The sequence below is a fragment of the Aureobasidium pullulans genome (genome assembly GCF_000721785.1).
Source record: "Aureobasidium pullulans EXF-150 unplaced genomic scaffold scaffold_14, whole genome shotgun sequence".
NCBI classification, from domain to species: domain Eukaryota; kingdom Fungi; phylum Ascomycota; class Dothideomycetes; order Dothideales; family Saccotheciaceae; genus Aureobasidium; species Aureobasidium pullulans.
The window spans coordinates 55,416-80,102 of NW_021941034.1; the positions used below are offsets into that span (position 1 = coordinate 55,416).

At 49.7% G+C, this 24,687-nt stretch overlaps 8 protein-coding genes across 8 annotated transcripts; 7 read left to right on the plus strand and 1 right to left on the minus strand.

Annotated features, from left to right (window-relative positions):
- The first annotated feature begins 471 nt into the window (after nt 1-471).
- On the plus strand, nt 472-1,837 carry M438DRAFT_382206 (uncharacterized protein). Its single transcript, XM_029908914.1, has 4 exons — nt 472-1,079; nt 1,137-1,196; nt 1,251-1,353; nt 1,413-1,837. Exons 1-4 carry the CDS (start codon nt 685-687, stop codon nt 1,761-1,763), a joined length of 909 nt encoding a protein of 302 aa, XP_029758577.1. The 5' UTR covers nt 472-684; the 3' UTR covers nt 1,764-1,837.
- A 975-nt stretch (nt 1,838-2,812) lies between these two features.
- Nucleotides 2,813-3,206, minus strand: M438DRAFT_347173 (uncharacterized protein). The gene is made up of 2 exons (XM_029905842.1): nt 2,917-3,206; nt 2,813-2,854 (listed from the first exon to the last, which is right to left on the minus strand). The coding sequence occupies exons 1-2, from the start codon at nt 3,057-3,059 to the stop codon at nt 2,836-2,838; spliced, it is 162 nt and encodes a 53-aa protein (XP_029758578.1). The 5' UTR covers nt 3,060-3,206; the 3' UTR covers nt 2,813-2,835.
- A 3,779-nt stretch (nt 3,207-6,985) lies between these two features.
- M438DRAFT_398459 (kinase-like protein) lies at nt 6,986-9,585 on the plus strand. The gene is made up of 2 exons (XM_029909364.1): nt 6,986-8,768; nt 8,821-9,585. The coding sequence occupies exons 1-2, from the start codon at nt 7,254-7,256 to the stop codon at nt 9,262-9,264; spliced, it is 1,959 nt and encodes a 652-aa protein (XP_029758579.1). The 5' UTR covers nt 6,986-7,253; the 3' UTR covers nt 9,265-9,585.
- A 796-nt stretch (nt 9,586-10,381) lies between these two features.
- On the plus strand, nt 10,382-12,369 carry M438DRAFT_300391 (putative amino acid permease). The gene is made up of 3 exons (XM_029902067.1): nt 10,382-10,846; nt 10,900-10,993; nt 11,050-12,369. Exons 1-3 carry the CDS (start codon nt 10,654-10,656, stop codon nt 12,326-12,328), a joined length of 1,566 nt encoding a protein of 521 aa, XP_029758580.1. The 5' UTR covers nt 10,382-10,653; the 3' UTR covers nt 12,329-12,369.
- A 601-nt stretch (nt 12,370-12,970) lies between these two features.
- Nucleotides 12,971-13,900, plus strand: M438DRAFT_277795 (uncharacterized protein; the record flags this gene model as incomplete). Its single annotated transcript, XM_029900950.1, has 1 exon — nt 12,971-13,900. One exon carries the CDS (start codon nt 12,971-12,973, stop codon nt 13,898-13,900), a length of 930 nt encoding a protein of 309 aa, XP_029758581.1.
- Nucleotides 13,901-14,100: 200 nt separating this feature from the next.
- Nucleotides 14,101-14,834, plus strand: M438DRAFT_51516 (uncharacterized protein). The gene has a single exon (XM_029910147.1). It carries the CDS (start codon nt 14,301-14,303, stop codon nt 14,634-14,636), a length of 336 nt encoding a protein of 111 aa, XP_029758582.1. The 5' UTR covers nt 14,101-14,300; the 3' UTR covers nt 14,637-14,834.
- On the plus strand, nt 14,775-15,593 carry M438DRAFT_347182 (uncharacterized protein). Its single transcript, XM_029905843.1, has one exon. The coding sequence runs from the start codon at nt 15,033-15,035 to the stop codon at nt 15,384-15,386; it is 354 nt and encodes a 117-aa protein (XP_029758583.1). The 5' UTR covers nt 14,775-15,032; the 3' UTR covers nt 15,387-15,593.
- A 4,694-nt stretch (nt 15,594-20,287) lies between these two features.
- M438DRAFT_51526 (uncharacterized protein) lies at nt 20,288-21,638 on the plus strand. The gene is made up of 2 exons (XM_029910148.1): nt 20,288-20,384; nt 20,437-21,638. Exon 2 carries the CDS (start codon nt 20,457-20,459, stop codon nt 21,168-21,170), a length of 714 nt encoding a protein of 237 aa, XP_029758584.1. The 5' UTR covers nt 20,288-20,384; nt 20,437-20,456; the 3' UTR covers nt 21,171-21,638.
- Nucleotides 21,639-24,687: the final 3,049 nt, after the last annotated feature.

The window sequence follows — 24,687 nt, forward strand, 5'->3', positions numbered from 1 at the left end:
GTTGGGGTTAGCGTGAATGTTTTATACAGCTGTCGATTTGGTGTTCACTGACTTGGCCAAACGGGCTGATTTCGGCTAAACTGCAAGAAAAGCCGTACAAGAGCAGCCAGCTTGTCGCGAATTGCTGGATGGATTCGAACATAAATCGACACACTCTACCGACTGCTCTCTCACCTCCTCATAAATTTGTGATTCTCTTTCATTTGCACAGTACGGAACAACAAGCAGCCGTGACTCTTATGCATGCCTTACTTCCGAAACCTCCGGAACAGGAGTCACATCCCCCAGTCCGCGCGCGCTCTCCACAACTCCGCAATTCCGGAGTGCCGTCATCTGGGGGATCTCCCTTTGCAGTATCAGGCAGTGATCTACACATCAAACTCCAAGAGCCGCCCATCGTGACATCAAAACTCCCTTTTTTGCTTTATTCCCGCGTGCGGCCGTTGCTGATAAACAGTGGTTCAATTGAGGGGGGATGCAAGACCTTCTGGGGAAATGATCTGGCTTGAGCAGCTTGAGCAGCATGGATATTTGGCATACCACATGTAAAAGGTTTGGGACTAGTAGGTGCACATCACAATCGCTGTTTCCTCATAAGTTTGCTTTTCGTCTCCTGTGTTTCTTTGTATCTTTGATCTCTTTTCTTCTTTTCGTTTTTCCAGCAAGAGTCGTCGAGTTGTAATTATGGCGTCTACGCAACGAGATTCACCTCCAACACCTTCCTCTCGCACGGCTTCTAGTTCCATTGCGGATCCAGATGCTATCCAAAAAGCAACGACCAACCATCTCGAAAACGCTGCTATAAACCCGCGTTGGACACCTGGCTATGGCCCTCTCTCCCAAATCCCCAGCAATGAATCCTACCTCCCTGCCTTTGGTGGTGCTTTCCAGCCTGGTCTCTACAAGCCTCCGGACAGAAAACTCGCCAACCCTGCACCCTTGGGGTTGTCTGGATTCGCACTGACGACTTTTATTTTGAGTCTGCTCAATTTGGGAACGAGGGGGAGCTTGGAGCCAAATATCATTGTCGGGCCTGCTTTGGCTTATGGCGGGTTGATTCAGTTGTTGGCTGGCATGTGGTGAGTGATTGTCTCGGAATCCGATATCAAAATGTGCCTTACTGATACAATATCCAGGGAAATGGCTGTCGGCAACACATTCGGTGCTACTGCATTATCGTCTTATGGTGGTTTCTGGTATGTTTGAATCAATGTGCAAGGTTTTGATGGACTCATGTTAATTGTCTTTAGGATTGGACTGGGCATCATATTCACTCCCGGTGGTTTCAACATCGCCGCCGCTTACGGAGGCGCCACGCCCGAGTTTTACGCCGCTGTGGGATTCTACCTTTACGTGTGTCATCCCTCCTTGCTCATTTCCTTTCGCACAGCACAACTGACACAGCAAAACAGGGCTGGTTCATCTTCACTTTCATCCTCTGGCTTCTCACCCTCCGCTCCACTCTCGCATTCTCCTCTCTCTTCTTCACCGTCTGGCTCACCTTTCTCATGCTGGCGACTGGTTATATGTACACTACCACCACGGCTGGAGTCACCTCTCCCCACGCAACTCTCGTCAAGGCAGGCGGTGGCTTTGGAATCGTAGCGGCGTTTATCGCATGGTGGAACATGTTGGCTGGTATTGCGGACAGAGGAAATAGCTTCTTCTTGGTTCCCGTGGCACATTTCCCTTGGAGTGAAAAGGGAAGGCAAAGAAAGAGGGACAGACAGAACAGTGTCGACGAGGTCGAGAAGATGGCGTAGATGTGGTTCGGATTGTATAATGCAGATCGAAGATGTATGAATGATAATGAGAGATATAGAAGTCTATGAGAGCCATGTTGAAGTTCAGTTTTTGCTACACTCAACACAGTGTGCCCACAGAAAGCGCGATATCGAAAGACCTGCGTGTCCTAGTCACGTCAAATGTACAAACAGTATATGAGAACCGCTAGATCAGTGAATCATACTACCCATTCTCCTCCACAGAACCCCCAGTAAATCTTATCCCGATCTCACTATTCCCGCATCCAAAGAGCAAGGACATGAAAGATGGCAATGACACACATTACTTCAGGGGGCCCGATAACCTCCCTTCTCTCTCTCTCCGCTTTCCCTCCTTACCCGCTCACAGATCAGCCAGTTCAGTGAATTACTCGTCCATCTTATTCTCTTCTGAATCAAAGACAACAGCGCTGTCTACTTCAAAACATATAGATGAATACTAGGGAGGGTCTTGGAGAAAGGCTTAAATCACATGTTGTGTCTCAAAGTGACCTGTTTTTGGCTTCTATTTTCTGTTTTTGATAATCACAAGAATCACGCAATCTGCAATCTTCAACTTTTTTTTTTTTTGCATGCCGAGGGAAGTGTGTGCGTGTACGGTAACGTAACCTCTTTACTTCAAACCTTTGCAGAAAGAGCGACCGTAACTCGCGAAGTGCTTCAAAAGTACCCAAACCCACCGGAAAAGGGTAATAAAAGGACATGCCTTAATCTCGACAGCCAAAAACCAACGTTTACATGACTAGATGAGATGGTGAATTTAGTAGCCAAGTTTTCATTCGTTATTTCAGAAAATTATACATGATACATTATTGTTTTTTTGATAGTATGGAAGGGAAGGAGAAGGAGAAGGAGAAGCAAAGAAGGAGTGTGAATATGGTCGGTATGGCGGTAATAGGTCGTGTTTCAAACGTCTTTGAAAGCGATGATGGAAAAAAGGACGGTGGGTGTGGACCACATATGGCAGCGATTGTCTCGAGGGGTTTCTTTTTGATGGTGTGGGAGCTTGCCGAGAGAGAAGTGCAATGGTTCGTGACGAGGGACGAACCTGCTAGAGTTGCAGCGTGGATCTATGTGTAGATGGTGTTGGTAAAAGCAGAAGTGATCAATTGCAATTCAACGATGAACATACCTGAGCCACTCAAGCACTTCCGGTCTGCTGAGCCTCGCCGGAAGGAACGAAGACAGTGACCATACCAGTGGGTTCGGCATGAGTATTGGCAGCAGCAGCAGCAGCAGCAGAAGCATATGCCCCCTTCCAGCCCTCTCCATCATCCTGTTTCCCAGACAAGTCGACCCCCATTTTAGCCATGAATCCTTTGATCTGCTCCTCATTGGGGCTGAGCTTTCCCTTCTGCAGCAGCTCGCCGATCTCAGCCTCAGTGGGAAGTCTTCCTTCGCCGGTAGCTTGGACTCTGATCGTGACGGTCTTGGTGCCAACGTAAGGCTCTACACCGGCTTGTGGAGCTTTGGCATTGTAGGCAGGATTGGGATCTCCAACGACGGCAAGGATGTACTGAGTGTTGTTGGGGTTGATGCCGGTGCCTGCCATATCATCATCATTCAAAATATTGTGTGGGAGCCCCTCCATCACAGTGCTAAAAAGAAGACATGGTTAGCATGGGTTCGACAAGCAGTAGATTTGACGCACTAGGAGATGAGGGCGCCAATAAGAGCTTGCCACAGCCACCAGACCATGATTAAGTTGTTTGGTTGTTTAAGTAAAGAAGTGGTAGAAAAGTTGGGTTGTATATGTCGCGATCGAGTTGGTCCGTTGAATGACTTAGAAAACAGTAGTGGATGGGAGGGAGAAGAGGAGAAGGAAGTGCAAGAACTATATACATATGCATCGAACACTTACGTTCTAGTGATGAAACAGTGAAACACCATAATCATTACTTTGGTCCTAATGAAATGAGAGGGGACGTTCGAATTGACTTTGTGGATAAAGCTTCGCGGTCATTCAAGGAGAACGCAAAGCGTGGTTAGAGTAGATGCTGGGGATGAGGAAATGTTAGTTCAAATGCTTGTTTCCCCTCTGAAGATCAAAGTCAAGTCTGGAAACGCTTTAGACATGAAACACATCCATTCATGAAGAAGAAGCGGGAGGCTGTCCGAAAGATCGACAGAGATCTAGTATTCATGCCGCGCCTTGCACCTTCCGTATCCAATACTCATGTCCAACTTGAATGTACTCAAAAGTTGTCATAGTTCTCTTGATGCCGAAGATCGCTTCCAGTTACACCAAATCGTGTGCTCGTTAGTTGTTTCAGGCACACAAGACAGAAAGATATCTTCTGATGCGCTGGTACAAGGGTCGATCCTCCCTTTTGCACTGTCTTTCTCTTTCTTCGTCCCCACTCGGTTTACTGACCTGCTCTCAGAAACAACGACCATAATTGCACCCTTCCCCGCCACAGGGTTGCATTCAGGATCATGACCCCACTGGAAGTCTCTATTCATCAGGAGTCTTGGGTTTCCGCAGGAATACCTGGTGGCACGATTGACGCGGGAATTGGACTTTCAGTCTCCATCTGACGATCTTGTCTGACTAAACGGATGCCAGCCATCAGCATGACCTCTTTACCTTCGAAGAAGAATGATATCAGTATCCTTTTTTTCCAGGATGGAATCAATTCCGTAATGATAGGCGATCTTTGCACTGTCTTAGCTTTCCGCCATATTCGCAGCCCCTCTTCGACAACACTTGATGTCTGACAGTAAGCTGTTGATGAGCTCCATCTGGGGACATAGATGAACTCGTGACCCGTCACGACTCTGCTGACCAGCTTGAGCTCACCTGGTGGCACGACTGACGCAGAAGATCAACCGTTCTGTTCTCGAACATGTTCTCGCAGAGACCAACTTCTGCATCTGGCCACAACATCGGGGTCGCTGATTGCTAAGATCGTCAGCAAGAAACCAAATCGGAGTGAAAATGCCGCGCTTTAGATCTGGACGAGTTGGAACTCGCCGTCAACGATGAAAGAAGGGGAAGGTAGAAGGCAACTGGCCAGTGAATCTGTTGCCGTCCGGTTGGAACACTTCATACCTTCTGGTCTAAAACAGAAGGCAAACTTGGTCCTTGACTTGTGTACGGTGCACTTCTTAGCGACTTTGCACGCGCTTCCATCTGCGGGAAAGCTGCTCAAATGAGAAAGGAAATGTACCTGCTTGTACTAACCTACGTTGTTCCAGCGTAGTCCATCTGCCTAAATCAAGGCAACTTATACATCTTCCACGCTTGGCCCAATCTCCGACACAGGATGTCATCGACTATGCGTATGAAAAAAGGTCCTTTGCGTCATGAAACAAGCATCGAGCGACAAACCGCAGTCCACGGCATTGCTCGACATCCCTCAAAGATCATGGGTGTTCCCTTCTGACTCCCAACTGAATTTGAAAATCGTCGTCGCGCTAACACACGCACCGAGAACAGATTATCAGGTCAGTGATACTGTGTCTTTCCTGTTCATCTCTAGCACGGTACTTTGCAGCAAGTTCTTACCTTTGTAGCTCGAGTAGAGCATTTGCGTCAGGGATGTCCAGACGATTTCGCTGACCTCCTTGGTTCCCTTATTGACCTGGGTCTAATTTCAGGGGACGGAGCAGTGGAGAGCGCGATGTTGCTTGACTTGGATGGCTCCACGTATCTTTCGTGGCCGTCGACGTCTCGGTTGGATTTATTCTCCAAGCCGGATGATTGATGATTTATACTGCAACGCTTGCTTGGCGCGAATGATGTCGAGTATCATTCCAAGGTACTTACGAGGACAATGAAGCGATCCATCGCAATCGTATGCATTCAGATCGATCAGACGTGGGGAATCTCGTCAGTCTCCTCTGAAGAGTTGCGTCTCATTCGTCAAGGAAAGCGGTGTACAACGCTACGGGCTGCTTGCCGAGTTTTTCGCTTCGCAAGAGACGGTTGTCAAGTGACACGCGAATGTGCTCGATGCTGAAGCGATGATTCTGCCCTTGGAAGCCGCGGATCAGTGTCGGACGTGTCGGACCATGCACTTCGGTAGCGGCCCTCATGTTTGTATCCACAAAGTTCCGGCGTCGGCTCTAAGATCCTATTGTGAAAGAAGCCCTCGGCCGATGAGAGAGCCTCAGGCCGAAGCGCTGACCATCTAGCAACAACCGGGTTGACGGCAAGGACAGAGTTTCACCAAGAAGGAATTGATAGGAAGAAAAAGGAGATTGGTGTCTTGGGAGGAAAAGAAATAGGAGACTCATGACTCTTTTGAATTCTCCCAGCCGTGGTCGAAAAGAAGGTCGAGATCATGGACTCGAAGCGGATCGCTCGATCTCCATGTCGAGTTGAGCACGCAAAAACCACAACCATCGTTGCCAAGGCCAAGAATTATGGGGGGACAGTCGCTGGAGCCGCAAGTGTGGCTTGACAGGATGAGAAGACCCGGGCCTAGCCGGTCATTTTGAACGACTTTTGACCAGAAGGTCGACTTTGACGTGAAAAGGCATGGAGAGTCAAGCCGTGCAGGGGATGGAATGGAGAAGCGGACAACAGCATGCAAAGAAACAGGTATCAGTGCAGTGGTATGGGGCTTGTGCGATTGTGCAGTCGGGCCTGCCTCCGAATATGATGTAAAGCGGGAGGAAGTGGGATGAGGCTGTCAGAGAGTGCGGAGCATGATGATAGGAGAGAAGGCATCATGTTGTTGACGTGACGGGCTCCAGCACCGGAACGGAGGAGAAAGTTGAAAGTCGGTGACATGTGTTGATACGAAGCGACTATGATGCACCAATTGTATGCCCTATGTGAAGAATTGTGGCTCTGCAAGTGCGACGTGAGTGGTTTCCGCGAAAGTGTTTGACGACTGCCATCTTTTTGGACCCATGACGTACACGCAAGAAAGCAGGGATCATGTTTCCTAGGAAGGTGTCGATGACTAGAAGGTAGCAAGGCAGATGTATTCAAACATGACTGGATCGATGTGTTTATTGAGGTTGCGTAGTCGATATTCAAAGACGAATAATGTGCATGGATGATTGTTCCAGACGTAGAAGTAAAAAGATGGTGACAGAAGCAGGAAAGGGCAAGGCGCAGCTGGTTGCGAAGCTGATGGATCAGGATGTCATTTTGGGAGGATTTGTGGCTTTCCCAAGCGCCACAGACGGCGGACTGATCTTCTGCATTACGGAGCCAGCACTGAGCAAGCGTCCTGCAACTGCCTTGTGCTTTTCGCTCTGACAATCATACATCATCGCTGCAAGCGTGTCGCTGTCTTGTTGTGTCTTGTCTTTCTTTTCCCATCCACACTTTGAAGCCTCGTGTTTCATCTGATGACAATCCACACTTGACGACTTTGCTCGCTCCACAAGCCCCAACTCGTCTCGTCCCCAGTCTGCGATAGCCACCCAAGTCAGACACAGCCTGGCACACTGCATTGCTGCACCTGCACATCGATACCTGCACACCGATACGCACTGCACACAAGTCCAACCATGGCGTCAACTCCCTCAGAAGATTCGGGCAGTCCGCTTCCCTCGCCATCGTCGGTAGCCTCTCCTCCAGAATCACCAGAGGTCGACCGTCCCCCGATGTCGCCTCACTCCTTCTCGACACCAGCCGCTCCCACTGCAGCAAACATGACCTCGTCGTCGACTCCCCTCGGCAATGTCAATGCTGCACGAAGACCTGCTCCTACCGTCAGCACATTGGGCCGTGGAGGTGCTGTGAACCCCGACATTATAGCAAGAATGAAGGCTTTCCATTTGAACAGACAAGGTGCTCCCGCTCCAGGCCGTGGTCCTGTCACCCCCGGCGCCACAACTCCTGGCGCTGGAGGCCCATCTCCTACAGGTCCTCAGATGCCCGGTGGTCTTCCCGCTAACTTCCGTCTACCACCCGGTGTTCCCGGCGGTCGTCCTGGCCCGCCAAGTTTCGCTTCCTCTCCTAACGTGGGTGGCAGAGGTCCTTCGCTCGCCGAGAAGCGTGGTATGAAGATGCCTGGAGGTCTCCCTGGTGCTGCTCCTCCAGCAGGTGCACCAGCTGCCGGCGGCAGACAAAAACCTAGGATGACTTTGTCGGGCATGGGTGGTGGTGCTAACGGTGACTCTGCCCCACCAAAGCAAGAGTCCGCAATGGACAGATACGCCGAATACATCGACAAGGAAACCGGCAGTCTGAAGTTCAAGGGCAAGGCCATTCTCAACAGCAAAGGAGTTCAATTCTCATCCGGTCAATCATTCCAGATTTCGCTGGACGAAGTCGACACAATCGATGAACTGGGCAAAGGAAACTACGGCACAGTCTACAAGGTCCGTCATTCAAGACCGCAAATGCGCAAGGTCGGTCAAGGTCTAGCCGGTAACAAGATTGGACCTGGCGAGACAAGAGATGAGACGGCCGCCCCTCGCGGAAACACGACAGGCATCGTCATGGCCATGAAGGAGATGCGTCTTGAACTTGAAGACTCCAAGTTTGCGACCATCATCATGGAGCTTGATGTTCTTCACCGCTGCGCCTCTCCATTCATTGTCGACTTCTACGGTGCCTTCTTCCAAGAAGGAGCTGTCTACATCTGTATGGAGTTCATGGACGGAGGTTCAATGGACAAGCTGTATGGTGACGGTGTACCTGAGAATGTCCTCCGCAAGGTCACTCTCGCAACAACACGCGGCCTCAAATCTCTCAAGGACGAACACAACATCATTCACCGCGACGTCAAGCCGACGAATATTCTGATCAACACCGCTGGTGCCATCAAGATTTGCGATTTTGGTGTCAGTGGAAACCTGGTCGCCTCGATCGCAAAGACAAATATTGGTTGCCAGTCTTACATGGCCCCTGAACGTATCAGCTCTGGAGGTGTCGCTCAAGCCGGTGCCAACCCTGGTGGCGGTACCTACAGTGTCCAGAGTGATATCTGGAGTCTGGGTTTGACCATCATCGAGTGCGCCATGGGCAGATACCCCTACCCACCCGAGACATATGACAACATCTTCAGTCAATTGAGTGTAAGTATCCAATGTACGACTTTTCTGCAGCAATCACTGACTGTACATTCAGGCCATTGTCGATGGAGAGCCCCCAGATCTTCCCACCGGCGAGTTCAGCGACGCAGCACGCAACTTTGTTGCAGGCTGTTTGAACAAGATCCCCAAACTCCGACCCACATACGCCATGCTGCTTCAACACGCATGGCTCGCCCCGCTCATGAAACCCGACATCATTTCCGAAGAGGATGAAGAGGCTGCAGAAGCCGCCGACGCCGACCCCGCACAAGGCGAAGGTATTGCTGCACCCGAGAGCGACGTCGACGCCGCATCCAAAGCACAGCAATACGGTGACTCGGAGAAGTGGGTCGACCGTGAGGTTGGTGAATGGGTCCGCGGACAGATCGAGAAGAAGAGAAACGGCACATTGGGCAAGAAGGCCAAGCCTGCACTACACGCCGCACCACTTGATGCTACCTCGAGTACCAAATCAAACAAGGGTGCAGTGGCAGTATAAGAGCTGGAGATGCAACGAAAGAAGAAGGACCAACACCCAGGTCGAAACACAACCACACAACATGCATACATTTCTGTTGAAAAGAAACGAAAAGAGAGGGAGTTCCCTCGACATCACGTATGAGAAAAGAGACACGAGTTTTAGCAATAACCCTTTTTCATTTTTTTCATTTGTTCTATTCCTTGGTTGTACACATACTGAGAAGTATGTGGCAGGAAGAGAAGGTCGAGGGGATACACATGTACATTTGCATAGGTCGGGCAGCGATCCCTTTCTTCTCCAGACGAGAGGAAGAAGTATGAAACGATGGAATTTTTCTTGACCACTGTTCCCAGTTCTTTTAACTCCAGACCGAAGTGACAGTTGACAGAGCTGAACGTGCAAGCAAGAATGTTAACGCGTGAGCTTGACTTTTAGGTGCGAGGCCTTTAGTTGCTAAGCTACGGTAGAGATTTCGGACCTTGTCTGCCGACCTCTGGCCCGATATCTATCAATGTGAGAGTTCGCCTTTCAGTTCTGGACAACAACTACGGCGACACTGGTAAAGGTCAGTCTACTGTCTGTCGCTAGTTGTTGACGTGCCTATCTTTCGAGGGAGATCGGTGATACGTGGCTCTTATCAGGCTTTTGGGCATCAGCAACAGCCACACCCTCCATCCTTGACACAATCCTCGTACCACGCATATCAGAGTTTTCGTCACTCGAACAGTCACAACATCACAAGAAAGAAAGGAATTCACTCAAAATAGACAACCATATGCCCACACGTGTCGGTTAGGTCTATCCAAATAGCCAATGCGGTCAACCATGAGGACATGCATGTCTTTTTACTTACCCCGCCATGTCACCTCCACAGCGCTCACATGGACCACCGACCTTATCTACTTGTATACAATGCAAAGATAAGCATATACACCAAACCTGGCTGTAACCTTTTCCCCCCAGAGGCGTGATTCTTGTGGTGGTCCAATGGTCAAGATACCAACCGGAAGAGGACAATATCTCGACCCCCGATAATCCTCCGATGTCGAGGACTAAACCCGAAACGGTGTATCTTCCCGGCCTACAGGGCCTTTGCCTGAATCTCATCTACTGATAAGCACATCTTGGAACCATACATGGGCGTTGTTACACATGTGTGTGTTGATTAGCTTGACCAGCTGAGAGGTGAGTTGGTGGAAGGAGGAGGAGGGGTAGAGGTGATATACAAAGGTTGGTTGGCTGGTACTCTTTTTTGTTCGAATTGCATCTTCTCTTGTTCCTGTTTATACTGTTCTTACCCTTTGTCGCGTCGGTACATACTATCTCGTCCCTAGACCTGCTGCGAAGCATTGACCGACTTTGCTGTCCAATACTCTACACACATCCCATTGACTGGGCAGCCACATCATGTCCGACGACTCCATCAAGGTTTCATCGCCCAGTATGGCAGATGAAAAAGGCCTCGCAAGGACACACACTGGACCAGACAATGGCGTGGGAGAGGTCAACGACATTACTCAACTCGGCTACAAGCCTGAGATGACGAGGAATAGATCTATGCTCACGTTATTGTTTCAATCGCTCGCTATCGCGGCCATCCGTATGTCAACGACCACCGCAATAGTGATGCCATTGGCTGACGAAGACTCTCAGCGTATGGAGAAGGTAGTCCACTCATGAGTGCCATCTACGGCGGCGGCCAACTGTCCATCTTTGTTGGTTGGATAGTAGTCTGTCTGCTTGATGAGTGAGTTCTGTTTCCCTCCAACTTTTCCCGTAAACAACACTGACAACCCTCCGCAGATGCATCGCCCTCTCGCTCGGTGAACTAGCCTCCCGCTATCCAACTTCCGCCGGACCTTACTACTGGACCTTCCAACTTTCCTCCCCTGCCACCCGTAAGGTTCTTTCCTTCATAAACGCCTGGACCTGGCTCATAGGAAACTGGACCATAACACTCTCCGTCAACTTTGGCTTTGCTTCTCTCATTGCCGGCGCAGTTGGCATGTTCCACCCAGACTACGCAATGACGAATTGGGAGTTACTCCTGATATTCTACGGCTTGTGTATCGCAACCTTGATCATCTGCGCACTGGGAAACAAGTTTCTACCCATGGTCGACACAATCTGTGCTGCCTTCACTGCCATCAGTATTTTCATCATGCTGGTTGCACTTGCCAGTAAAGCAGATGTAGGACGCCACTCTGCCTCCTACGCCCTCTCCCACTACGACAAATCCTTCTCCGGCTATGGAAACTTTACCTTTTTCATCGGCTTGCTTCCAGCAGCATACTGTTTCTCCGCTCTGGGTATGATTGCCTCGATGGCCGAAGAATGTGAAAACCCTTCCGTGAGAGTGCCCAAGGCAATCGCGTTGTGCGTTCCTGTCGGCGGTATCGCTGGGTTGTTCTTCGTGATACCTATCTGCGTGTTACTCCCCGATCTTGCGGAGATCGTGGAAGCGCCTGCCGCACAAGCTCTTCCCTTTATTTTCCACAAAGTCATGGGAAGTCCTGGTGGAGGGCTGGGCTTGACCTTCCTCGTCTTGCTCATTACGCTTTTCTGCAGTATTTCCATCACCACTGCTGCGAGTAGGTGCACGTGGGCTGTGGCTAGGGATCACGCTCTTCCCTTTGCTGGAACATTTAGCAAGGTCAACGATAAACTTGGTGTTCCACTCAATGCCATCGCCCTTGTCACTTTCATCCAACTTCTTCTTGGTCTCATCAACCTGGGTTCCTCCTCCGCTTTTACCGCTTTCGTGTCCGTGGGCGTCATCGCTCTCGCCATCTCATACGCCATCCCTATCATCCTATCGCTTCTCCAAGGAAGGCTTGAGGTCAACACTGCGAATTGGAAAATGGGCAATGCGGTGGGTTATGCTGTTAACATCATCGCGGTTGTGTGGATTGCATTTGAGTTGATTTTGTTCAGTATGCCGGGGGCTCTGCCTGTTACGGAGGTATCTATGAATTATGCTAGTGTGGTGTTGGTTGGATTCTTGGGATTGGCCGGTGTGTTTTATGCGGTGTATGGGAGGAAAGTTTATCAGGGTCCGCCGGAGAGTGATGCTGTTGAGTAGAGAGGATGAGTGGTGTAGATTGTGTAGGTTTAGTTGTGACGGAATCGAGTTTGGTTTGAAATTCACGCGCCTACCAGGCCTTTTAGTATGGCTGTCAAAATGCAAGATCGAAGTCATATCTAGATGTACGGTCGAAGAGAAGGGCGTAGACATACGCACTCTCTTTGGACAATTCTCTCGATGTCAAATTTACCTTGCCTGTTTGGTGGGGGTGGTGGGGTTTTACATATGTCGCGGAAGGTAGGAGATTTCTTGAGTGTCCTTGCAGGATTTGTTAGCAACAGTTGGCAACAGACCTTTTCCAGGAATCAACTCCATCAAATGTTCATCAAAGTTCAATCAGCCACGAATATCTTCACTTCATCACGTTTTTACCCACCGTTCACTGTACTGCTATCAATTATTCGGCCGTGTGATCTCGATTTATCCAGGCATTATTAGCACTCATTTAATCTTTTTCTTCCGGACGCTGGATATCCCTTCGGAGCCCGTATCAACAACATGCGTCAGCGGCATTCAAGGTCAATGTCTCCACGACGCGAGAGTTTGAACACATCGGGATCACGGGACACGACCAGAGCAGACTCACGACACATGCGCAAAAATCGAGACCGGTCAACCGAATCACCAAAGGATGGAGACATGGATGCCAAGCCCAAGGACGAAATCGTGAGCGACGATGACCTCTGTCCAGTATGCCACTTGTTGCTATACAACCCAGTAACGACGAGATGCAACCACACACTTTGCGCGACCTGTATGGCGCACTGGGCCGACGTATCCATGACTTCTCAAATGACAATCTTGGCTCCTTCATCCTCGCCATCGATGTTTTCAGGCGCCGACACGGAAGCCAGATGTCCGATGTGTCGCACACCAACCAACGCGACGCAGAATCCAGACTTGGCCGCTCAACTACAACAAAAATATCCAATCGCATATCCAGCACGAGCAGCTGAGGAAACTACCGAGGATGACCCAAACAGTGGCACGATAGAGACACTTACCCTCTGCATCGGCAATTCTCACAAGTTAGTTTCACCAGGCCCGGATTCGCATAACATGCACGAATGGACATTTTTCGTGCGACCTTCCCGCCGCGACATCATATCCGGCGTGGAAATACAACTTCATCCGACTTTCCGCCCTCCGACCATCTACTGCAAATCTGCACCCTACGAGGTCAGACGGAAAGGCTGGGGCTACTTCACCATCACCGTTAGCGTGGATTTGAAGAAGGGGTGGTCGTGGGTTTCTGAGGATGCAGAGGAAGTGCCTTTCAGAGGTGATGATGCGAAAGCGAGACTACTTTTGGACTGGACTTTGGACTTCGCTGGGCATGAGGGCAAGGGAAGCATGGGACGCTGCAGGTTAAAAGTCAGGAAGGAAGGAGATGGCGAGAGAAGGGAGAGAGAGGAAGAGGATAGGGTCAATGATGGAAGGTGGGAGGTTGAGATGGTGAATGATGACGAGGGGGAAGAAGAGGAAAACGGCGATGGGGAAGAGGGGGAAGAGGAAGAAGAAGAAGAAGAAGAAATGTTCGAGGGGACCTCGGACGTCTCGGACGAATAAATCTTGCCGGATGAGCTTGATGTCGCAGAGCTCAACGCTTGATGGAAAGAGTCGAGACTGCGAGCACTGCAAGAAAGAAGATCCGACCGCTACAAATCCTCAAGGACTCTCTCCTGACGTCTATGACAACCAACCTGTACAGATGTGACACGTGTTCTCCTGCCATGTCCGACAGTGGAGGTGGCCTGGAGGCAGGGGGGCCAGATTTGCCATTTCACTCCTACAAGCTTCGTCGTTCTATCGCTGGAATTTGCTCACCCGACCCTTGACTCACGAATAGACGTCCATCACGCATAAAAGTACCAATACCAGAATACGTGCTTTTCACTCCAAGCAAATTTCACTTTCAACAAAAAGCCTGTCCAACGATATACCCTACACACAACTACAAGCACCCAACATGTCACCCTCCACCATCAGAAAGACCACCTCAGCCAACCGAGCCAACACTTCCAAGCGCCTCTCCTCTCGCAAGCCCTTCGCCGCACTTGAACGTCAATTCACAGATGTCATAACTTTATCTCAACTCCAAGCCGCCGAGCTGCGAATTATGCGCGAAAAGCTACGGAAAATGGCCCAAGATATGGATGAATCAGAGCAGATGTCGGAGGATGTATTCAAAGTTCTTGATTCGACTCAAACTATCTTGACTTCAAAGGTGGCTGGGTTGGCTATGGAGAAGAGTTGTATGCTCATGCTTGAGAAGTTCAAGAAAGATATTGTTAAGCGCATCTGAGAGGAGATCAGCATGGAATGGAAACCTTGTAAAGAGACGCCTTGAGGGGACCTCTTGGGCTATATGCTATCAAGTATCAGATATACTACATGCGATGATTTGCACCACGTATCTTCGAACCCGTGATCAAAGCGCATATGTCGAGTTCTCACTCAAAAGCGACGAACCAGGTGACATCACTGCCTCTACAAGCTTTGCTGTCATGAATCGAAAACTCCCTCATTAAAGCAGTCATTTGAAGCTTGACTCACACAAAGACAACCACGAACTCATCAAAGTACAATTCCTGAGCGCGATATCCTCTTTCTACTCAAATATATCTCACTGTCAGAAAATCCCAAGCATTAATCGAATCGAGCAATCTTCTAACAGCGACGACACTGAAAGCTACACATTATGTCTAGCCCGTCTTCACATATCTCGAATTCGGATTCTATCACATTGGACCCATCTCCAAACATGGCGACCGCATCTTCGAACAATAACTCCGCTGCCAACAATAACACCAGCACTGCAAACCCATCCACCCCCACCATCGCCCAAATCACCCTCATAAACTCCCTCGCCACTACCGCCCACGACTGCATAATAATGTATCCCTCCAAAAAAGCACTAAAAGCAGCACTCATAAGCCCTACAGATGCAGAATTAGATGCTTTTGGGATAAATGTTGATAGAAAAGTCGAAGATGTCAAGGAGGGATTGAGGGGAGCTAGTAAGGTGTTATCGAGCAGTGGGCGTGGAAATTAAGCCGACGGGGATTTGCAGAAAAGGATGGATCGGACTTTTGGAGATGATGGTGATGACGGTGGTAGTTACAAGGGAAATTCTAAGGTGCTAATGGAGAAACGTTTGTGGGAGGTTTGAAAAAAGGGGATCAGAGATATAGATAGGGCGATGAGTGAGCTGTGAGGTCTAAAATGAATGGTAGAGATGAGATGGCGTAGTAATATAGAGTCTAGTTATTAAACCCCTACCTTCCAACTTCTTACGTACTTAAGCTATATAAATGAAGCTCTCGTAGCGTCAAGAAACTCCCATTACAACACATCTAGTCCCGTTAGTGGACTAGAGCCGAGTATATTAAAACAAGAAGATACTAGTGCGGTCTATCGACTATAGGCTATAGCGAGAGGTACGGGGACTTCGCGATATAGGTTAACGTATAAACTCTCCGAGACGGCCTATCCGTAAGGGGGACGAGGAGGGCATTATTATTTACGGAAAGTAGGTAGAGATAAACTCACGCGAACGAAGGTAGTAGGAGTGCTATAGATAGGGGAGATTTAGGTGCCGCTAGTAGAGTGTCCGGTCATGCTGTCGATAAAGTTAGGTAAAGGAGGGAAAACAGATGAAATTACCAGTACATTGAATAACAAACCAAACAATTAAGCATAGTCTTGAATTCAGAGAACCACCGAATATCTGTCAAGCGGCTTTTACAACGCTTGGGTTCGCCAGTGTATTGCTCTGCTCCAAAGCATCGTTTGTGATCCGACGTCCGCAGCAGTGCCTCATGAACAGGGTCACTAGAGTAGCAAGACCGGCCGAGTCACGCCCGAACCTCGGCCGTCGTAGGTATCCTAACCTTATGGATGGACGGAACAGCTATATCAACTAGACTTTAACCAGTAGATCAGACGGGACAGGAGAAAAGTCCGAGTATGTTACGAAGGGCAGCCGGGTGGTTGATCGCCCTACAGGTGACGACGATATCGTGTGGCAAGAAAATTCCCATAGCATCCGGAGATCCAGATTCGATATGCAGAAAAAACTCCATTGACTTTAGCTTGACATGCTGCTCCCGAGATGACATACTGTATCAGTGACGATGATATCCCTGATCTGAGTTGGCTGCACATTCCAGCTTCGAGATGACGGCGATATTGCAGCAGCATGAACATCTCATGGACGGTATTCAGGGTCTTCATCACTTGGCTGCAGATTGGATTCTGTCACCATATGTAAAGAGATTCAGCCCTGAATTAATTTTGCAGTTCGGTTGCTTCTCGAATAGACGGTGCTCTTAATCTCGTGCAGTGAGTGGCGCAAGAATACTCAGAATGACCCAAATCGAACTGGCAATGGACGCTGGCTAGTTGAGTTGTGAGCTGGTTTATCTGGGTAGATAACCCATGCTATTCTATTTTCATCAGAATAGCTTGTACATTTGAGATGCGATCCATAGTTTCAAGCAGCCCAGAAGCTCGGAATTGTTCAATCTGTGTTGAGTCCAAAACTAGGATAACCGTGTGTTGTCGGGATCGGCTCATAGAAATGCATGTATCGATTTTCAAATACTCTCAGCATCTTGCTAACATTAGCCGACGATAGCAGAGATACAACAGCTTCGGCGAAGGCGAAACTCGGAGGCAGCCCCGAATAGCTCCATGTGGTTGTGTCTGCATTGTTTTCCACGCACAAGCCTGGACGGGTCCGGGCAATATTGCACCGACCGTTTATACCCAACGGCTGATACCTTGCTTACCATATGAGTCTGAATGGATCATACCCAATCCTCCAAAGTGACAGAGGACGCACTCGGAGTATGCTGGTCGTGGCTTAGAATGCGATGAATGGCTCCAGACGACAGCGAAGAAGATCGTGAGATGTCGTTGCCCGATGCAGTGACGTTGCGTGTGTGTATGTCTAGAGTGTCCAGTATGCGCTTTGCTTGGGACACGGACAAGCCGCTCTGGTATCTCGTAAAAGAAGCTTTGCTGTCTTGCCCATCCCATGTCCAAGTAGTTGGGACTGATATCGGCGCGGTTCAACATGCTGAACCGCTGGCCGATGTCGACACCTCGAGATCTGAAGTCTTAGATTCGTAGTTCATGTCACTGTCAGTGGCGTCCAATAGAGCACATCCAACACTGCCTGAGAAAAAGAGGAGGTAGACATGTTTCTGACGTTCCGAAGGTCGTTGTCTGATGATCCAGCCCACGTTGTGTCTCAGAAAACCCCAGATTGTTGGTATCTCAATTTGGCAACAGCATTCTGGACCAGCAGCGATAAAAACATCAAAGGAAATTGCCATTGAGTAACCGATAGTTGTGAGCTGTTGTATGATGCCTGGGTAACGTGGAAGTGAATGTGGTATTATCGGATGAGACGACATCTAAGCAGCATCTCCGATGTCTGAATGTCTGACACAGCGAAGTGCCTCACGTTGGCCAAAAGAGGATCTATACCCGTGCAAAGCTGTGGACATCCATAGGATCTGAGCAGATTGATGCATGAAGATCATTGTTGGTGATCGATGCGATATTTTCTTGTCAGGGATTGCAAAAACGGCCTGCCAGAGGAAGATGGGAAACACTTCACAGTACTCTGCTCAAAGTAGAAGAGAGCCAAGGCCTCCGGCCATATCTGCTGTGTTAATCGGAGTATATGCCGGCCGCCTCCTGTCTCATGCCCTGGAGGAACTCTCAAAGTAGACAGGCTGCACGTTTTGTGCCATCAGCTTAGGCCTTTCTGTGGTTAGGCAGCGAATTCACTACGGTTCCGAATGCTGATGTCAACGATGAAGTTCAGCCTTGGTGCAACGGCCCTTTATCGTAAACCGGTGACGGGCAACGTCGAATGCCAACTTGAGCTCATGGGTAAGAGATCTGAACAATCGTAATTGTCGATATCTGACAAAACAACGATGATTGATCTATTGTTTGTCGAGAAGGAGTCCTATATCAAACTGAAGTAAAGTTGCGAGTCCTTCGAGAGATGGCGTAGGTAATCCAGCCGACCAAGAGTCAACACATCTGTCAGATGGACTTTTCGACCATATGATGATGATGAGTATTTCGGGATCCCTGTCTCAGTGAGTTGTCTTGACAGCAATCTATGCCTGTCTCAAGTATGCAAGTTCCCAAAGGAGCACGCTGCAATCTGGTTGCGTGACCGTTGATAACCGTAAACGTCAATTGCGCCAGGCGGCGTCAACGTGCTTCGCCGTCATGGTGATGTGGTCGTGTAGAGGAAATCTCTGAAAGTACTGTTGAGCTTCGTCTCTACGACAGAGGAGTTCCAAGATACTAGAATCTGCGATGGAGAGGTCAAGTAATAGTGTCTTGATATTCTCGTACGGCTGGAGAGGGCGTACGGACGGCTGGGTTCATCTAAACCAGCGACGGGATCCTTCGCTCGGCCTCGTTGCGATGCGAAGACCGGCGATCTAAGCTGCCTATATTCTGCCAGTAGAGAGAGTACACGTATCGAGTCGATTGGAGCCTTGGCGAAGGTATAGATTCAGAGCAGCTACCATGCGCTTGGCTAGCTGCTCGCGCGAGGCCTAGCGCGGATCAAGTGCATACTGTAGAACCTGCTCATAGTGCTCGTATCATCGTATGGGTGTCTATTGCGTTGTCAATCTATCCCAGGGTATGACGGCCAGACTCCGCCCTGTCTTGATCCTGCAAGGTGGTGTACGCTTTTGTCTGTGGGGAAGAGCCCAAGTAGGTAAACAGTCAGCCACCATGCCAATCTTGGAGTCAATTTACTGTAACTGGATTTAAGCCAAGCCGCAGCCGCGTAGACCCCTAGGTTCTGAGAAGTTTGAGTCTGTTGAGTCAAGTCAGTTCGCAAAGCAGTCCACGAGGTATTAGCTTGCTAAGGGTTCAGACTGGGCCCGGATAAGAGAGGAGAAAGCAACGGGCTTTGATCAAGTCTCCGGAGAACGCGAACGACAAAACCAATACTCGCGTCAAGGAGAGTCGTAGACGTATGTTCGAGCATATCTCGGATTTGACAGCTTCCGGGTGTTGCGGCAATGACGCTGATGTGATCTTCACCTGCATACGGAGGCAGAATGCTCCGTGAAACAAGAGCTCCTTGCTCCTTTCTCCACGAAAGTCAAAAGGATGCGGTCGAAAATCTCACCGACTTCCCTGCAGACCGGTACGCCCAGATACGGCGACACAAAGGTCCGAGTGCGGCGCGTTGCTGCGAAGAGGTCCACCACGGTCAGAAGAAAGGCGCCAACGATCGCAAAGTCCAAGTGACCGTTGCGACGTCGCCGGATGCGTTCAGCGAAATTGTTAATTTACAGGGTTTTGATCTGGTCTAGCCCGGATGTTCGCTATCCTTCCGAATGGAAAAGCGTGGCTCCGATGCGATACTCGCGCGATGGGAGGAGTAATTGCTTCATGCCTGATAAACGCTTTTGATCAATTTTGACGAGGTCCAGAACAGTGAGGCATCCACTCGTTGCGGTCGATGTCGCGATGGATTAACAATAATGTTTACAATATCGCTGACAATTGATTCCTCATCAGAGGCAGAACAAAGAATGCCAGTGTATGAGATGCTTGCTCAGCATTACTCACAGCATGTGCCTGGAAAAGATGCGATTGGCTGGTTCGGATTACTCATGCCACGACTGTACACGGCTTCACCGGCTGATCCTGCAGGAGGTTTCTAAAATCCGAGCGGAGCGGGCGGTGTCTTTTTTCTTGCGCCCGGTGGTGGGCACGTTAGAGTTCAGATCAGGAACGGAAGGAAAACGTCCAACACCCGCTCGGCATGACAAAGCCCTCTGAGACCCGATCATGGGTGCCTGAGCACTGGTATTATAACACCCTTGGACCATCCAGCTGACAGGTGCTTTCTGTTTCATCACAATCACAACCAGCGGACATCAGGACAACAACCATATAACAACCAACCAACCTTCCCCGGCTTTGATCTTCACTGGATAACAACACCATCTCGATTGCCTTTTGACATCCGACAGCCACTCAACTCTCATTGGCTGTAAGTACTATTGCGCCAGATTTGGTAATCACAATACTGACTCACTCTTCAGATCGCTGTTTATATACTACAATGTCTTCACCCAGATACAACCTCGACCAACAGTCGACACAATCATACTTCCCTGGATCTACTGCATCGCCAGCAAAGAAGCAAAGAATGTCTCTCACACAAACATACTACATCGCCTCCACCGCAAGGAGCAAGCTTGGTCGTGAGGCTTCTCGCGCCGACCATGACCTCAGACTCCTTGTTGGTCACGCCAACCTCCTCGACACACTCATGATCGAACTCCAAGACGCAGAGAGAGAACAAGAGGCTTGGTTCAACGAGTCAATCAAGGCCAGCAAGCCTGAGCCTGCCACCCGCCACATCCAATGGATCGACTCTATCGCTGAGGAGCTTGAGGAGGACTCATCAGACGAGGAGAGTGACGACGAGTCATTCTACGACGAGGATGACGACTTCGTCCGCGCCACACCATCAACATACTCTGTCTCGACTGTCGAGGTTGACGACGACGAGTTCGAAGATTTCGAGTTCGATGCCGAGCACGCGCTCACCCGAGTTGATTCGCACCCACCAGAACTTGTCCATGGAGATTCGGATTCAGAGGACGAGTCAATGCCTCCTTCGCCCACACAAGAGGCAATGGACCTCCAAGAATCACAACACGCTCAACCTATCAAGACAACACCCTATTTGAACAAGATGGACCAACATGACTACCTCGGTGACAACATTGTCATTTCACAACGGCAATCACCAATGATCAGCGCCTACTAGACGCTCTTCTCTCTTCACTGTCCATCTTGTCCAGCGTTTCAGCGATTCTCATTCTCAATTTCTCTTTTCTGTATGGCATCACGACTAGGATATCCCGGCCTTGGGCCACGGCGTTTCATGATCATTTGGGGGCACCGGAAACATCTCTTCTTTATCTCATCATCTAAAGGGTCGAGCTATGAGCTCCTCTTCTTACTATCCATCTACAGGCCTCAGTTGCCTTTTTTCTAATCAAAACATCTTCACATCTTCAAACCACTTCCTCTTCCATGTGTTCCATGTGCCTGTCAATCCTGTCCCTCCACACCTCGCCTAAGTGACTACAAACATCCATTGATGATCTGATCAGGCTCTGCAAAGTGGATTCCGAGCTGTCCGCCTTAACAACCTCGCTTGTAACCGCTGCCGGCTACCCGGCGATGCAGGTTGCCGAGCTTAAGGTAAACTTTTTCCTAGATCGCCTGGCGTCATCAAACATCCTCCACATCACAGATCTTCTTCTTCTATCGAATCTTTTTTTTTCTGACCGACCCACCGCCGAGGAAGACTTTGCAAAGAATCTTTGTTTCTGTCGAAGATTTTCACTTGGCTGACATATCAGGCATGCCACGATTATCCAATATCCCCGCAAAGAAGCCGCCGAGACGCGTTAGAAGCGAGATAGACGGTTTCTCTCTCCATGCGCTTGGGTTGTGTTCGTGCGATGTTCGCGACTTCTTGCTTAATACGGTGCTTGCTCCGAGTCCCTCCAAGGTCTTGACCGCCTTGGCCTTTCCTTCTCAAAAGTTGACATTCGGTGCGAGGTTGTCGGTATTTCCGACCAGCCTTGCCGAACTCTTAGTTCGGACCCGTCGTATCTATGCGTATCTGGCTTTGATCTTGGCTTTTACCTCGTTTGATTGTTGGACAAGGGTCTGGTATGAAACCGCCAAGAGCTTGTGCTTGGGCATGCAACAAATTTCGGCAAGCCGAAGAGCATTCGGGTTGCCGGGTCAGTCAACCAGCTTTCTCACCGTCCTGTCGTCTCTCTTTGCACTTTTACTTCGCGGTGTGAACATAATGTGGTTCTCTGTTACGTGACAACCCAACATTGGCAATTCACGATGAACCAGACTGCGATCCCCTTCACAGCATGTGTTGTTACTCTGACCGGTTCGCCGAAACCCGCGACTGATAGCACAAGTCCCATGACCTCCTGTTCCTTCCGCTGAGTCCGCACTGTCCGCTGGTGCCTGGCGGAGCGCATGCACATGCAGCTTGCAGCGAAACCGGACAGCAGACCTGCAGACCCCGCGTCGGAGGATTTCGCGTGAGTCGTATCGTTTGGCGGAGCAAAAGTATACCGATCGGCCGACACATGTTCGATCCCACATGGTCACCGGTTTCTCGGCGACTTTATTGACAAGTCTTTGGGCCTCAGTCAAGCAACCCGATTATTGCCCGTTTGCTTCATGAACTGTGCTACCTGTGTGTATGCAGAACAGGTACCCGTCGGTCTGGAATGCTGTACTCCAATGTACCCGCCAGGTTGGGTGAGCGGTGAACGACACCCTTCTTTCCCCACGATTCAGGTTCCTGCATATTGCTGTGCAGATCAGCTGGAGCTCTCAGCCTCTCTATGACTTACGGCCTTAGACTGCGGTCAGAAGGAGAAGAAGTGCAACATGCCTTATCTTGTACCCACTTGCAAGAGCAAAAGATACAGCAAGAAAAAGCATGTTGGTGATTCACAATACATGGCGTGCGCGTGTCTGTGTCATCACCACAAGCTCAGTCATTGGATTTCTAATCTGTCGTTGTGTGGATGGCGCCATCAGTAAGCAGAACTTTGTGTACATCTGTACCTTGCGGATGACTCTGGTCTCACACGCACCTTAGTTCCGAGACCCGAGTTTCTTCGACACCGTACCTACATTTTTGTTCGAGGAATTCATGACAACCGAATCGCTCCGATACACCAAGACGAGATCACAAGCACTCTCACTCAAACATGGAGAGTGGTCCAACGTCAGGCGTGTATGATAGGCCATCGCGAAGGCCTCTTGCTGATGACTTCTTCCGGGACGTGGTTTGACATTGAGAAGATACCATGCGTTCTACAACCTGTCTCTTAACAGTGCATGCTAAGGGAAGAGTACACACCTCGGAGAGACTTCCTTACACGTCTTCAACCAAGTGTGTGAAGACATGTGCATATGATAGCATTGTCTCTGCTCCCTCATCATGCACCAACCGCTGCTCTGCTTCTTCCGATCCCAGCGAGCAGAAAAGCTCGAGTTGATGAGCGTGTTGTGCTGTCTCGCGGATAAGTATAGCTGTGCGTAGCTTAGCGTAGCGCAGCTTAACGTACCTATCCCGAGCGAGGAGGGTAGCATGGTGTGGTCAGGTACCATGTCTTACTCTCCCTGTACAGGGAAGCAGGATAACACTCCGCGGCAACTCGATTGTTCCAAGCAAGCATTAAAGAGAGAGCTTACGCACCAAACATGCCACCCTAGCCGCAGCTCACGATGCTCAATTCTTCCACCGATATCACTTTCGGGAGACCATGACAGAAAATCAGCACAAACAAGAATGGATCAAAGACGAGGCACAGCTCTACAAACCGCCATTAACGTAGCGCTCACTTGAAGTCAACACACAATTCGGTGTGTACACGCCAGGGTTGTGGTACTCTCGCGGAGGGAGGAAAGGCTATTGAGTTGCAGCAGGAGGTTTCCCAGAGCCTGACTGCATGGCTGGGAGCGTTGAAACCCCTTAATTTTGACCGTACCGGGTTGTAGGTCCTTTCTCACGTGTACGACCAGGAATTAGGCAGTTGGCCTCACCGCAATCTTCTTGTTCGAGGATCCTGGCCTTACACACTGCGCGGCAGATCAGAGCAAGTCTTCTTGGCCGACATGCAAAGATCTTTCTTGACCTAGAGGCTGGAGAGCAAGGTCTGTGAGCGTTTGCCCCTGTTCCCGCTCTCAGAAGTCATGCTTGTGTTCAATTCCCGCCTTACGTCAGTTGATTCATTTGCGGCTTGAAAGTGCCATTCCAGCAGTAAATATAAAGCCTGGCAAAGCACAACTCTTGGCGTAGTGTGATATCCCTGACACGCTTGACAGTCGGTCTTCAGTTCATACACGGTGACGCCTTCAAGCTGCAATCGCCTGAACCGACCTAAGGTTTCCATGGAATGTTCATTCACTGGGAAGCAGCCGGCCCCTGGTCCAGTCTCCAAGGTTGGCACGAGGTCACGACTAATCGCATGTACACACTGGCAAAGGGGACTTCATTACCCTTTCTCCAATTTCAAGTCAGAGGGCTGAAGTAATTGTAAGCATCTGGAAATTCAGCACCATTATGGGAGTAAGATCAACGCGAAGAAGTGTCAACACAACCCAAGTCACTTCGTCACATTTATGAAAATCTCCTTTTCTGGATGGTGAGTTGGTTTGAGGGCGCGGCGAACTGCTAACCGGACTCTAGAGTCCTCGGAGTCACACTTCGCGGTTACTACAAAAGAAAAAGC